At 35.9% G+C, this 15,161-nt stretch overlaps 1 protein-coding gene across 3 annotated transcripts in view; it reads right to left on the minus strand.

Annotated features, from left to right (window-relative positions):
- The window catches only part of PBX3 (PBX homeobox 3), a 187,232-nt gene that overhangs the window by 27,429 nt on the left and 144,642 nt on the right, over positions 1–15,161 (minus strand). For all 3 annotated transcript variants that reach the window (XR_002831087.1, XM_006096231.3, XM_023760142.1), the window contains exons 3-4: positions 4,460–4,650; positions 1,378–1,513 (exon numbers count right to left, since the gene is read on the minus strand). Coding sequence is in view for 2 of the 3 variants with exons in the window: in XM_006096231.3 (XP_006096293.1) it covers positions 1,378–1,513; positions 4,460–4,650 (327 nt within the window). In the remaining variant the exon portion in view is untranslated. The remainder of the gene's footprint in view (positions 1–1,377; positions 1,514–4,459; positions 4,651–15,161) is intronic.

Genomic DNA, 15,161 nt, shown 5'->3' on the forward strand with positions numbered 1-15,161 from the left:
CCCCAACTGGCCCCCCTGCCAGCCTGCTCGCCCCCAACTGCCCCCCCCAACTGGCCTGATCACCCACAACTGCCCTCCCCTCTTGGCCCCTAACTGCCTCTACCTCAGCCCCGCCACCATGGCTTTGTCCAGAAGAACATCTGGAAGGTCTCCTGGAAGTCTCCCAGTCTAATTAGCATATTACATTTTACATAAATAAAAAATAAACTTGCTTAATTAGACCCGCTTTCTGATTTAGCTAAACTTTTTCCAGCCCTGTGAAGCACCCCCCACTTCTCTTTCAGGTAATTATCAGCAACACAGCAGTAAATATCAACATGAAGCAGATTATTATTTTAGATCACAAATTGCAGGGAGAACAAAGGGTAAAATATTTAACTTTAGCAGTGTTTGACTATATTCTGCACAGTGAGAAAACCTGAAGTCATTTCCACCGTTTCTTACTTTTCAGTCAGGTCAAGTTTCTAAACTTTGTAAATCTGTTTTTTGACTAATGAAAAGAAAATAGAATTCTACCGAGTCTCCTTTCTACCTACTCCAGGACTTCTGTGAGAATCAAATGAGATGAGGCATGTGAAAACGCTTCACAAACATTTGGTTAAACTGTAAAATGTTTGCACCTGGCTATAAAGCAAGTCGGGTTCTTGGGCTGAAGAAACTTCAAGGAGGCTAGTTGCTAGGGAGAGGAAGCTGGGCATTGCTACATGATGTCATTACCCGGCGCCCACCGTCAACCATTTCCGGGTTGGGCTGGGCCCCGCATTTCGCGCCATGGGGTCTTGGCAGCGTTGGCTGCGATCTGGTGGGGTGTCGCTCTGGGGTGGTGGAGGGGCCTGTGTCCCACTTGGGGGAAGCCAAGTGTTGGTTTGTTGGCAATAGGTCTGTGGTGCCATTTATTTTTAAATGGCCAGTGCACGTCATGGCAGTTCCTGCGTTGAGCGTCTTCTCCCTGTTGGTCAGTGAGCATCATAGCTACTGGTCGAACGGAGAGACACTTAGCCTTTTATATATATAGATTTCCTTTCAGCAACCAGTGAATTGGTTTCTCACTGGAGGAAGCTTCAGCCAGTCATCTGAATTGGGAAAAGTAGGACTACATGCCACTAAACTATCTCTTCCCATGGCATGTTTATGTCCTTTCTATCAAAGATTTACACTAGGGTGGTGGGTGACTATCTTGTCTTCTTACCACTTAGGTTTTAAAAAAAATTAAACTTAAAAACTTGAATAAAAATGTGGAAATATATATATGTTTTCTTTATGTCTTCTCTGATGATTAAACATTTGGATATGAAATTTGGCGAGAATGCTCTGAGGAAAGAACAGGGTTTGTATATTACTGGGGAAACAAGACAGACCCATGAAGTCCTCGCTCACCTGTGACACTGTGATGCTGCATTTCTTGGCCAGCTCCTCTTTGGCTTCTTCACTGGGGTAGGGGTTGCTGAGGTGTGAGTAAAAATATTCATTCAAGATTTCTGTGGCTTGTTTACTGAAGTTACGCCTTTTTCGTCTATGACAAAAAACAAAAAGAATTGTAGTTATAATAAGCACTAACCAAAGAGAGATATATTAATTAGGATCATACCAAAAAAAATAGATTTCTATTTTTAAACATTCTTGGGGTCTAATTTATCAATATGGTATTATAAATTATGCTCTTGGCATCCTCCAAAGCACTAGCCAACGCATTTTAAGACTTAGAATCACTAAGAAAAATACTAGAATGGTGAAGCACTATTAACTTCATTCTTTAATTTATTCAACAAATATTTACTAAGGATCTAATGTGTTCTAGATATTTAATAAAGATTCAGTTGGAACAAAACAGATAATACCTACCAGAGAGTTTATAGGAGATTGGAGGGTTAAGGTGAAAAGTAGAAAGTTAGGGGAAAAAAAGATATTAGACAAGTATCACAGAAATAAATAATTACAAATTGTGGTGACCATATCAAGTACGATGAAGGGAAAGCATAAGATATAATGAGAGTGTATCAGAGGGGAACCTAACAGATTATGGTGTCAGGAAAGGTTTCCTTGAAGGAGTGACATTTAATCTGAGACCTGGAGAATGTGTAGGAGTCAGTCAAAGAATAGAGGGAGGAGAAATGAGTAAAGGAAATGGTCCTGTATCCAAAAAGAGGTTGAAAAGTCCAAAGGGCTAAAGAAATCTGGATCACAGTAAAAATTAGAATATGTGTGAGATGAATCTGGAAGGATAGGCAGGGGCCAGATTATGTAGGCTTAGTGAGCCCCATAAGAATTTTTGGTGGCAGTTTTTTAAGTTATTAGTTTTTAAAATCAGTACTTTTTAATGGAAACAACATGACCCATTAAAATAACTAAGTTTAATGAGAAAAAAAGGAATTTTTTGATTTTATTTTACTAGGAGAAAGCTATTTAAAGATTTTCAATCTTTTTTTAAAAAAGATTTGTTCTGACTGCTAATAGTGGGAGGAGGACATGAAAGGAAATACAGATATATTTAAGGAGACAACTGCAATGGTCAAATTGAGAGATGATGGTAACAGCATAAGGTAAGAGTAATGGAAATAAAAAGATTCAAGCTCTATTTGAAAGGTAAAACCAATAGGACTTGATGATGAGTTGGGAGGGGGAAATGGGTGGAGAAAACAGAAAAGGAAGGTAAGGAAAAAAATACATCAGGGGTTTCTAGATTTGTCTGTTTAAGCAACTGCCTAGACTAAGGTAAGATTTGCTCACAGAGAAACACTAGGGGAGGAAAATATTTATTTACTGGGAGAGAGGTGGCAGAATGTCAGGAGACCAAGTATTTATTAACAATTTACATCAAATAGCAAAAATGCAATTTGTTACTAAGTTTTTAAAGAATTCCAGCCTGAAAATTAGCATTTGTCAGACTTCACCTTAAATCAGATTCTCTAGTAACTGAAATATACTTTCCCCAAATAACTTTCTTCCAAATAATCTTAATGATCTTCTCACTTGTGATATGCTACACTCAGAAAAGACAGTCAGTAGGCAGTTGTAAATGTGTAGACCCTTATGAGATTCTTCTAGTTACAATGATGCCGCTATCATGGGAGGTTAAGCGTGTCATCTGTGTCTCAACATCAAGGAAGAGTCCAGGGAGCAAGAAATCTAGGTCTGATCCAAACATCTCAAGTTATCAAACCTAAAATTTCTTATTTCAAAACTGTGGAAGGTTAAACCACTGTTTCCTAAGGGATGAAGAAGAGAATCAAGACCTATTTGGGGATTAAAATCAACAGGATTCGATGATTAATTGGATGGGGAGATGGTAAGGGAAGACAGAGAAGGGGAGGAAGATATACACCAAGAACAACAATTAGCATTTTTGCAGGAGTCATGCATGGCTTGAAAAGAAAACAAAGCCCTGACCTGGGGTACTCTGAGGCACACTCTGAGTAGGTGGTTCGGTGAGTAGGGTGGAAAACATCTAGAATAAGTACTGAAACTGTCAAGCCTACCGATAGCTACCTGGTTCACAGATAATGCTTATTGAGAAGAAGAAGGGACCAAGGGCTGATACAGGGACCTGCTAAACTAGGAGCAAATGGTAGTTAAATTAGGTGGCAGATGTTCCTTATCTGGCTCTAAGGAAGAGCTCTGGCATGAAGAACCGTTCCACACACCTTGTTTTCCAGTTGAGAAGCTAACTTAGTTATTTTCTCTAATACTGTAAAATTTGGATGATAATTATCACCTGTCAGATTCCAAGGACGAAAAAGCCAAATGAAATAGACACTCCTTTCCAAAGCTGAAGATAGATCACAAGCTTTAGCAATGCTCAAGAGGCAACCCTGCAGAGGCAGCATGCAGTAGCAACTTGACAATTCTTTTATTCTGTTATCTGGTAGGTCAAACACACCATATACAACTTATCACCTAATTCCTGTGGAACTTGGCGAAAGCTTCAGGTAAAAGGGAAATCTTCATCCTTACAGAAGAAACTGATAGGCTTTCTTACTTGATTTGGAAAAACAGACTTTGGGGCTTTGTGGTCACCTCTATTAACTAAAATACCACTTCCTTCTTAGGAGCATCAGTATTTCCAACTATTTTCTTATAATGTAAACAAGCAATGTAAAATCAAGAAATTCTTAGAAAACAAGCCTTTGTTAAAACAGAGTTACAGACTGAAAGTTATCCTTAAAAATACTTTTTTAGTATCAGATTTCAAAGGCCACATCTTCTAAGTCATTAGGAGCAGCACTAATCCTATTTCCCATGTCACCAAATTGGAAGCTAATACACTACTACTCCCAGACAAGAGGCTTGACAGCACAGACACCATGAGGCGAATTACCTGTCCATCGTAGAGAAGAGCTCTTACAGCCAAATTAACAAAGTATCTAAAACCAACTAACCATTTTTATAGGAAATAACATACAAGGAGTAAAAAGGGGGGGAGGGGAGGAAAGCCACGCAATAGATTTGTGGCCTTACATACCTGGCATCAAGGAACCTTGATCTTAAAATCATAACTGCTTCACAAGTGCTTTGTTTGAGCTGCATCTGAATGGAACTAAATTTTCGATGGATGATGCCCACCATCCTTTCAATCTCTTTTGGGGAAATGGGACGTGTTCTACTCTGCTCTCGGAGAAGGTTCATCACATGTGTAGTGAATTCATTACATGCCTGTAAGGGAGGAAAAATCACTCTTTAGAAATCTGGTATTTTATATGATCACATCCAGACATTAACTCATTTGAATTTCTACCTCATTTGCAGTTGCCAATGGCATGATACAGTGGGTAGGGTAAGATGAAAACTAAGACACTGGTGAAATGGCAGTGGTAGTTAGCGCAACAAGAATTCTGAAACTGAATGGCCAGACATGCAAGGGAGACACTGCACTCAACTGCCTTTCCCACTAACCTTGTCCCAGTTCCAAAATGAGGTGTTCCCAGTGGGGGATGCTCTCTACCAACTCTTATAGATAAATATAAATTTATCTTAGTATTATTGTTAATACTAAGCACCTTCTAATTTCATTGAGGTTTTACATTTATTCAACAAATGTTTACTGAAGGACTATGAAGTTCAAACTCTTCTAAGTGCTATTAAGGGACACAGAAATGAGCAAGATATAGACCTTGCCTTCAGTGTGATAAAATATATAACAAAACTAATTTTCAAACAAGGCAGTCTGTGCAAAGTGTCACAGAGAGCTAGGAATATGTGCTTCCTAAGTTCAAAGGAGGGAGTGTTCTCATCTGGAGGCAGCGATCACGGCAGGTTGCATGGCACAAGTGACATTGGGGCTTTAAAGAATGGATAGGATTTTTGAAAGGTAGATAAAGATGAAATCAGGAGGAATTCCAGGTACAAGGAAAACTGGACATAATAGTATGTGGCAAGTTCAGAGGAACTGAGAGACTATGTAGAGAAGGGATTCAGGTTTGTGATAGCATATAAAGGCCTTGAATGACAAGCATGTCAACGTCCTAGTGTAATTTAGCTGTGGTGTAGGCCCTATTAGTGGACATGAGCCATCCCTGGAAGATGGGCAAGGCAGCTCAACTCTTCAGGGGAGGGGCAAATCCTGATCAGATTTGGGTCTTAACAAATCAGGTTTTAGTTAACTATCCTCAGCCACCATCTCTTTCAGTTCACGTACACTGAAAGCCAGTACTGCCTGGGTAAATAAAGCATCTGTCCTTGAATAAAAAGAACATCTTCTGGCATTTTTGTTAAAAGAATTCTGCATCTTACGCACAGATGCCCCAGATAGGGCGAGCAGAAAGAACAATCATTGATCACGGCAAGATACATTTTGAAGCTAAAAGAATGTCCACTTCCCTACAGATACCCTGAACATTGTTCATATCCAGCATATGATGGTTTCTTTAACTGCTCATTAGAGAACTAACCTTTCAAGTACACCGGGTGTTTCAATTTCTCTAAGCTTTTACAGGGCTTTCCTATAAATATTTCTAAAGTAAGATAAAGAGAGTCTTGCTTACCAGTTAAAATTTTTCATATGTTTTACGTCTTAAGAAATGTAAAATTCCTTGTGAGTACTGGCATCATGCTATACTTATGGAAATCTTCAGAGTGCAGAATTGTGTAATATACACAGTAGGCATCCAATAAACATCTATTGATTGGTGGGTTTTTGTATTACAACTCAAGAACAATGTTAATAGCCTTAAATATATTATCCCTGAAATATAAGAGAATAATTCTTAACCTGCAGTCCATGGAGAAGTTTAGAATGTCCATGACTCCCTGAAATCATATACAAGTTGTATGCACGTGTGTATTTCCTGAAGGGACAATTGTGGAGTTTTTGTTTGTTTTCATTTTGGATTCTTAGTCTAACTAAAAAAGGCTAGGAATTATTATCCTATATTATGACAAAATTATATTAAGGAACTTTGCAACTCTAAAACCAGAAGTTTTTTCCATCTTTACGGAAACCAAAATAAAAGTAAATTTAAGATTTTCCCTGCTCTACTGTCATTGTAAATGATCTTATGCAGAGTTAAAAACAAGTGGCTGCCCTGCCAAGAAATATGTCTATTTTTTCTTGCACTTTCCCTGAAGAGATGTTCATATAATTTGAGAAACTCCAGGCCTTAGTTTTATCATCAGTAAAATGAAGAAAATTAAACTAAAAGTGTTTCCCCAAACTGGGATCAGCAAGTTCTATACTTCTATAGCTAGTTCCAGAAAATGTTCATATATGGCCAATAATACAGTATGTTTGGGTAATGCAATATTAAGCAAAATTTTAAAAGGCTCTTTTTTATTTTTGCAGGACTCCTCAGTACTTCTATTATGCCAATTGCATAGTAAATCTTCAAAGGGGAATGGTATATCCAACTTTTCCCAAGTAAATATGATCACAAAACCTCTATTCTCTAGAGTAGTGCTGTCCAACAGAAATATATTAAGACCCGCCCCAGCCGGTCTGGCTCAGTGGATAGAGCGTTGGCCTGCGGACTAAAGGGTCCCAGGTTCGATTCCGGTCAAGGGCATGTACCTTGGTTGCTGGCACATCCCCAGTAGGGGGTGTGCAGGAGGCAGCTGATCGATGTTTCTAACTCTCTATCCCTCTCCCGTCTTCTCTGTAAAAAATCAATAAAATATATTTAAATTAAAAAAAAGAAATATATTAAGACCCACATATAAAATTTTTAAATTCTCTAGTAGCCATATTAAAAAGAAAAGAATAAGGTGAAACTAATTTTAACATTTTATTTAACTCAATATATTAAAATATTAACATTTGAACACATAACTATAGAAAAACTATAATGAGGCATGCTATATTCTTTTTTCATGCACTTTGAAATCTAGTATGTATTTTACATGTATAATACATTGCAGTTCAGACTGACCAGATTTCAAGGCTCAATAGCTACATGTGACTAGTGGCACCTATTGGACAGCACTATGGCATCTTGCAGACCAATGTGCTATTAAAAACTCTTTGGAAAACAGTACTATCAGTAATCTTTGATGTTTCTTTTTTCACTTGTCATTACCATGCATTCATATAAATACACACACATACACACACACACACACATACACACACACCACCAACAACAAAAAAAACAGATTCACTTAGGAGTGTCCTTAATGAAGCAAGAGAAATTATTCATTTTATTGTATCTCAACACTTGACTAAGTCTTTAATATTCTATGTGACAAATGGGAAGCACACAAAAAGTACTTCTCTGCATATGGATGGATAGTTATCCCAAGAAAAAGCACTTGTGTGATTAAGTTGTAAGTAAAGCTGCTTTTTTTTTCATGAAACACTATTATTTGAAAGCAAAATAGACATATTATGATTATTCGAACTTAGGTGTTTGGCAGATGTTTTCTCAAAAATGAAGCCAGTGAGCCTGTCATGTCAAAGAAAACAGGTGATAGTAGTTGTGCCAGTGGTGAAATTTGAGTTTTGAAGTTAATTATTATAATTTTAAAAGATCTGCACCCACCACTGTGAGCCTGACAGTTTCCCATTACACTTTCTGATAGTTTGGTACTGATTCCCAATGTGCCATTGACGGAATCGAAATGGCAACCTTTTGGTGCATGGGAGGATGCACCAAAAGATTGTAGACTTGATCCCTGGTAGGAGGCATGCAGGAGGCAGTCGATGGATGTTACACTTTCATATCAATGTTTCTCTCTCTCTCCCCGTCTCTAAAAATCAATAAACTATTCTTTTTTTAAAAAGGCTATTAATATATTCCTCCCTTTTCCAGTGATATATCTGTGTGAGGCCAGATGTTCTTCATATAATGTTCTTCTTTAACCACATGACTGACTGCAGAAGTATACGTGAGAATCCAGGTGACTTCTATGAAGTCCAACACGAAAGAATTTTGCAAAAATGTAAAAAAAGTGCCATTCTTCTCATTAAAGTTTGAGTTTTTTGGGTTTTAAAAAATCTTAAGTTAACATAATAGCTTATTGTTCTTATTTTTAAATTAATAAATATTTCTAATTTCTAGTATAATAAATATTGACAGATAGATGTAACCAACCAAGTGAATGCTCTTAAGGGGGTCTCCAATAATTTTTAAGAATCTAAGTCCTAAGACCAAAAAGTTTGAGAACTGCTGTACTAGACTATGGAAGCATTTATTTGTACAAATAACATTGCTAATTCCTACAAACTAACTCACACATTATGGTAACAGACAACTATGATATGGCTTATGTTTTGATAAATAATTCAAGACTCCTGAATGATACCTGCAATGTTAGCTCTCCTAGTATTTCTCTGGCTGTATTTTAATCTCTCCAGAATGAATGTTTATTTGCCTACGGTTTCTAAGAAGCAGTCAAAGGCTCATGTGGACAACAACAACAAAAAACAGGTTAAGAGTAAAAAGTTTTTGCATGTAAGAACTCATAATTTTCTAAAACATTTGCTGAATGTCTCACAAATTATTAAGTGAAGTCATCTATGAATGCAAATGCTGATTAGCAATTTGGCAATAGCCCAACATTCACAGAATTCACATAGCTTTTCTTTAAACCAGTAGTTCATACATGATTAATTAGAACATCTCATTTATGTAGTGTGCACATTAGCTCATTACTCTAAGTAAAATTCGTTAAGTATTTACATTTAGATAATTAAAATCTGGGTACACCCTTAAGAAAGATGCATACACTTTAGGCAAAGTGATTTTTTTTCCCTTTATACCACTGAAAGTAAATTACAGCCTCATTTACAGCCTCATCTCTACCAGTTTCAGAGCACAACACAGTACTGCCTCATTTCCTATTCCTTAAAAGGTAACATTTTAAAAATATAAATGCAGTAAGAATGACCAAATGACTGCAGAGTTTTGAAGGGCCACCCAACCACATACAGCATCAATGCTGTTTATAATGTGAGATGTTCACTTCAAACACTTATCATATCCACCATGACTATGTTATTAAACAGACATTACAGTCTTTGAATTTTCTAATTTAGAGTAATAGCAGAAACCTTTTACTTTTAATCCAGCTGCTGAAAACTATCTAGGATGCATTTTTTGTGTGTATCTTAAAACATACATTGCAATAACATAGTTAAGTGAACATAAAGCACTGAAGGCCTCATGTGAGAAAAATCGTTTCAATCAATTCTGAATCTGAGCCTTCCTTTTTGCCATTTGTTCCTTTCTTATTAAAAATTCAAACCAAATAATAAATGAGAACTTGCAATATTTTTTCAATACTGTTTGTAATAATATTATTTTTATTTAGTAAAACTGTCTTCTCAATATTCATATCTATTTGGTTTACACTCAAAGTTTTCAGTGTTTTGTTGTTTTGTGGTGATGCTAGTTTCAGTTATGAATCCAATTTCTTGCCGGTGGGTTCAGATCAGTTAATATAAAAATGTAAAACCAAACAAAGAGCAAGCACTAATTTTTAGAGGAAGTTTTTAAATGGTTCAGTGATCAGATCTAAAAACTGAATTGGTCTTTTGTAACCATCTAGAGAAGCTAATTGTGGACAACAGATCATAATACCACCTATTGTAAATCCACTTTTCAAGAAAGAATAAATCTCTATTAAAAGTCAATGCCTCTCAAATTTGCATGCATCCATTTTCTAGATGTTTTTACAACCTTACAAGCAACTCTAGTCCAATATTATAGATTTTGTGTTTATGAAATGTTTATTATTAAATCAACAAATTCTTCACTTAAAGATTCTTTTGCTAAGCCAACTAGAATGAAACCAATATGCAAAGATGAAATATCTATTGTACTTCAACACTTCTTACCTAATTACATAGTTTAGGGACCTATCTCATGAGGGTTTTGTAAGGATTATGTTATATATGTATGTTAAGTTATTTGCATAGAGTCTGGAACATAATTAAATACTTAATAAATGGCAGTTATTATTGACAATGAAAATGGCAAGTTAATGAAATTCATATTTTTGTGTGTGTTAATTCTGTAAGCAAGTCCCTACTCTGATTACCTAACATATAATATAATTCTGCCTTGCCATTGCCTGAATACAAACACTGCTTCCAAACAAGTTTAATAAAAAAAAAGAGTATTCAAATATAAAACCATTCATTAATCAAGCATATGGTCAAAGATACATTTGGTACATAGACTCAATAAACTAGAAACTTGGAGGGAAAAAGGTGAGTACTCAAACACTACTTCCAGTCAAGGAAAAGACCCAGCATGAATACCGACAAGAAGTAAAACCCTTCCCTTGGAACAATGAATAACAAAGCCTTGCTTGGGAAAATGAAATATAAAGTTTATATCAGGTAGTAACCTTTTGTCTTTCCTGCTTAACTATTAAAAATAAATAGCAATTTATTTAGAAGTTTGCAGGCTAGACAAACTCTAATATAATAACATCAGCATTTTTTAAGCTGATAAAAATAAAATTTCTTTACAAGCAAAGCAGATTTTGCCAGGAGAGGTAAGTACATAATGTTGAGATCCTCAAAGAGCCCAAGGCCATTCCTTTACAATGGTTTAGTTCTACACTCATTCTCCATTTCCCCAACAATCCTCAGTAATCTGAAAGTCCTCTAGTATCTAAACAGTATCTGATTCGTCTTTTTTTTTTTTTAAATATGTTTTATTGATTTTCTACAGAGAGGAAAGGAGAGGGATAGAAAGTTAGAAACATCGATGAGAGAGAAACACCGACCAGCTGCCTCCTGCACGCCCCCCACTGGGGATGTGCCCGCAACCAAGGTACATGCCCTTGACCGGAATCGAACCCGGGACCCCTGAGTCCGCAGGCCGATGCTCTATCCACTGAGCCAAACCGGTTCTGGCTGATTCGTCTTGAGCACATTCAGTGTATGTTTGGTTCCAATGCTCTACCTGATTTGAGGTGAATTCATTTGACATCTGTGAACTCAGAAAGCAGGTTCCCAGATGCTTGTGGAGGGTTGGTACCCTTACAACACTTTTGCCTTCGGCAAAAATGTATTTCAATATAATTATAGTAGATAGCTTTCAATATGTCATCTCTATTATAGCAGCTATAAATTATGAAGTGAATTGCCTGTGTACAAGCATTTCTTCTGGTACAAGCAAAGTGGGAGAGCTGCATAGGGCATGATATATCTTGTCCGTTTTAACTGAGAACAAATGTCTAAGTCAAATTTCATTTGCATATACCAATGTGTCCATTTCCCTTTGGTAAAGAGGTGAAGGAACCAAGAAGGCCTTCAATTCTTAAAAACAGGCTTCCCAGAACGCTTGGTTAAAGTTCATTAGGAATTCACCTATTCTAATAGTTGGGCCTTTAATCATAAGAGCATATTTGAAAGGTAATGTAAAAGCATTTTTCAAAACTTCTAATTAATGAGAAGACAAACAAGCAATAAGGTTTTTGTCCAACTAAAGAGGGAGGCAATGCAGCCAATACAAGTAGTATGACAGCTGCTGCAAGCTCTGGAAAATTGTCATATTCCTATTTGGTGTCAGGATCAACAAGAGAAAAGTAAAATAGTTTTGTTTCCTTTGGGTGTGGTAATGATATTCAAGAATCTGATTCTAATATATATTCTATTATTTAGACTATATTCTAATATTTAGCCTAATATTTCAAAAGGGTTTTTATAAGTGAGTTTAGGTGATTATCACTAAAAATAATTACATCTAAGCCTATGTAATGGAGACATATGATCAAAGGACATTTTATAGAGAACCAAAAGAGGACAGTATATTAAAGATAGTACCATTTCTAAAACACACATAAAACTGAGCCTTGCAGCTTGGATTTAATTTTGCTCAAACTGTAGCTCTAGTCTGCTTAGCTTTGTAAATGTGGCTATGTTTATAAGGTACTTTAATTTATGGCAGTGGTAGTGTGTGTTAATTTTATGGCAATCTAAATCTAAACAGGCTTCAGATACATTTTCATTACAGCTTCATTGCAAAACACAGTAGAGTGAATAGCTCTAGATTCCAATGTAGTTTATTTCTTTTAATAAAAGACTCAACACAATTTTCGGATGAAGCTTCTGCCTTACTTAACATATATGTTCTTCCTATTTACTAACAAGCTTTCCATCACTCAGAATACCCGTGTTCACTTTAGGAGGAAAAATCAAGTGATTAGAATAGTTGTGTTTTATTTTTCCATCTCTACTCTGATTCCATTCCAAATGCAATCCAATATGGGCAAATTAGAAAAAACAAACAAACAAAAAAACAGAATGTACCTGAATTATTTTCCAATTTGACATAAGTAGCAGCATAATTCAATGAAAAGGGCAGTCATATTGTCAGAAGCAGATTTCAATGTCTGATTCTAACACTAACTAGATGTGTGACACTGGACAAATAACTTAACCTGAGTCTCATTTTCTCATCTGTAAAATGGAAATTATAATTCCATCCATTTTAGAAATTTCACCCCTTCATCTCAGTTAGTTCTGCTTAGCCCTTAGCAACTTCAAAACATATCCCTGAAAGGTCAATCCCAGATAAGGACCTGTATCTCAAAGATTTAAAAAGAAAAAGAAAGAAAGAAAAGAGAAAAGTTGACTATCTTATGGTAAAACTTACAGAAGAGCTATAAAAGCCACCCCAAAGACAACTCAAGAGAATTAAATGCCACTGATATTTCTAAAACAATTCAGAACCTACAGAAGAAAACTGGTGAGCTAAAATTCTGTCGAATCAGCCAACTAGTCACCATACTCAATTTATTTACTTGTCCTTAATACTGCAATAACTTCACTTATCTATATTTTTTTCCTTCTGAAAGTGCTAAAAATGAGAAAGGAAACAGACATCTAAGTAGTTATTAGGCTACTAAATATATCTAACAATAAGGTTCATGATTATATTCTAATACTCATTATTTCCCAATATAATCTTTAATCCAAAAATACTTAGCGTAGATTAATTTATAAAAAACTTGTGTGTATGTGTGTATTTTCAAAGCACAAAAAACAAAAAAACAACAACAAAAACCCCAAACCCTGTGACAATGACTGATGTCTGCTTCACCCAACTTCCAACAGGGCTATAGGGAGGACATAAGGAGGACAATGTGAAGAGACATGGCAGGAGACAGTAAGGAATCATCTTAATTCCTCAGCCAAAAAAGTAGAGCCATTTGGCCCAATACTATAGATCTTTTCATGCAAGGTGACTGGTGGTGTTTCTTTAGTAAGTACAGATAGATATATTTAACAGAAAGTTATGCAATTAGGATATTACTACAAATCAGAGCCATTTCCACTGTTTATGCTCAGGGCAATCTTTTCAACCATGACTTATTTTGTTTACTCTCAATTATTCATATGTCAAATCAGAAAGTTCCATTTTTTATGTACATACGTAAGATAATTTTTCTAAAATTCTTATTTGCACATCTTCCACCAAAAATTATTCCTCCAAATGAGACTAGAGATGGTTTGAGATCCCAGAAAGTCCTATTCAGAAAAAAATACATAATAGCTTATAAGATTAATTTATATTGTATGTTAACATAGAACTACATAAATCTTTCTACCCTCCCTAAAAACACATTCACCTCTGGGAATCCAGCATTGTTTAATACCACCACAGCCAGCATATTAGAGAAGGCAATGAAAAAAATAACATATATAACTGAAACTATACAGGGAACTTAGAAGATAAATCAGTATTAAAACTGACCAGGACTGCCACATTACATTAAGGTGTTTGGACTTTAAGACATAACTGACTACATAGTGAAGTATTTATGGGTAAAATGGTATGGTATCTAAGACTACTTTAAAATACCCCACACAAAAAGGGGGGGGGGGAGCGAGGGAGAGACAGACAAAATAAGACTGACAAAATGTTAATATATATTTATCTGGGTGATAGGTATATTTAGACAGTTCCTTATTTTAGATTTAGCTCTATAAAACAGCCAATTCACAACTGCTTTCTGACCTAAAAATATGGCAATTTCATAGAATTTGACTTAATAATATTCTCTTTATTTGGGGGTACATTTAAACATTTCCATATAATGTTTTCTTTAATTACCTTCCAGTGAAAATTCCTCAAACTAAGTAGGTTTTTAGACTTAAACTAACAACTAAAATAAGTTCAAAATGAACCATGAACATTTTACCTTTTTTCATTGAATCTAAGAGTTACTTATTTTCCCCCACATTTTAACATCTCTGAAGTTTGGAACCATTTCGCAACCAATGTTATAGTTAAATTGGGCAGTGTTAATTTTTTCTTGTGATATATATAGCAATGATACAACTTAAAAACAAAGTATCTTAGATTCATTGAAATATGGTTAATATAATTGCTGAGAATAGCATTTTTAATCCATATTCTTTAATCAGTAATTTCGCACACAATGGCTAGTATTCCCTGCCCCAGGTTAATTATCTCGGGTGGTTTCCTCCTCAGAGAGACTGGCCAGAACCTGCTTACTTTGTGAAGTTAGCTCCCTCCCCTACAGCCTGGCACAATTCATAAGAATTCCTAGGAGGATTCTGGAACTCACAGCATAGGAGGAAAATCTCACTATGCAGTGCTTCCCTTTAAAAGTTGTCACAGCTTATGAACAAGGCCAGTGCATAAATGCTAATGATACAAAGCTTTGAAGAGCACAAAATGGTGAATTTAGAGGGGAAGGATGGTTGCAGGTGTGGTAGTAAGGGCACATGAATGTGAGGAATGAATATAACT

The sequence above is a fragment of the Myotis lucifugus genome, unplaced genomic scaffold, assembly GCF_000147115.1.
Source record: "Myotis lucifugus unplaced genomic scaffold, Myoluc2.0 scaffold_173, whole genome shotgun sequence".
Lineage (NCBI taxonomy): Eukaryota > Metazoa > Chordata > Mammalia > Chiroptera > Vespertilionidae > Myotis > Myotis lucifugus.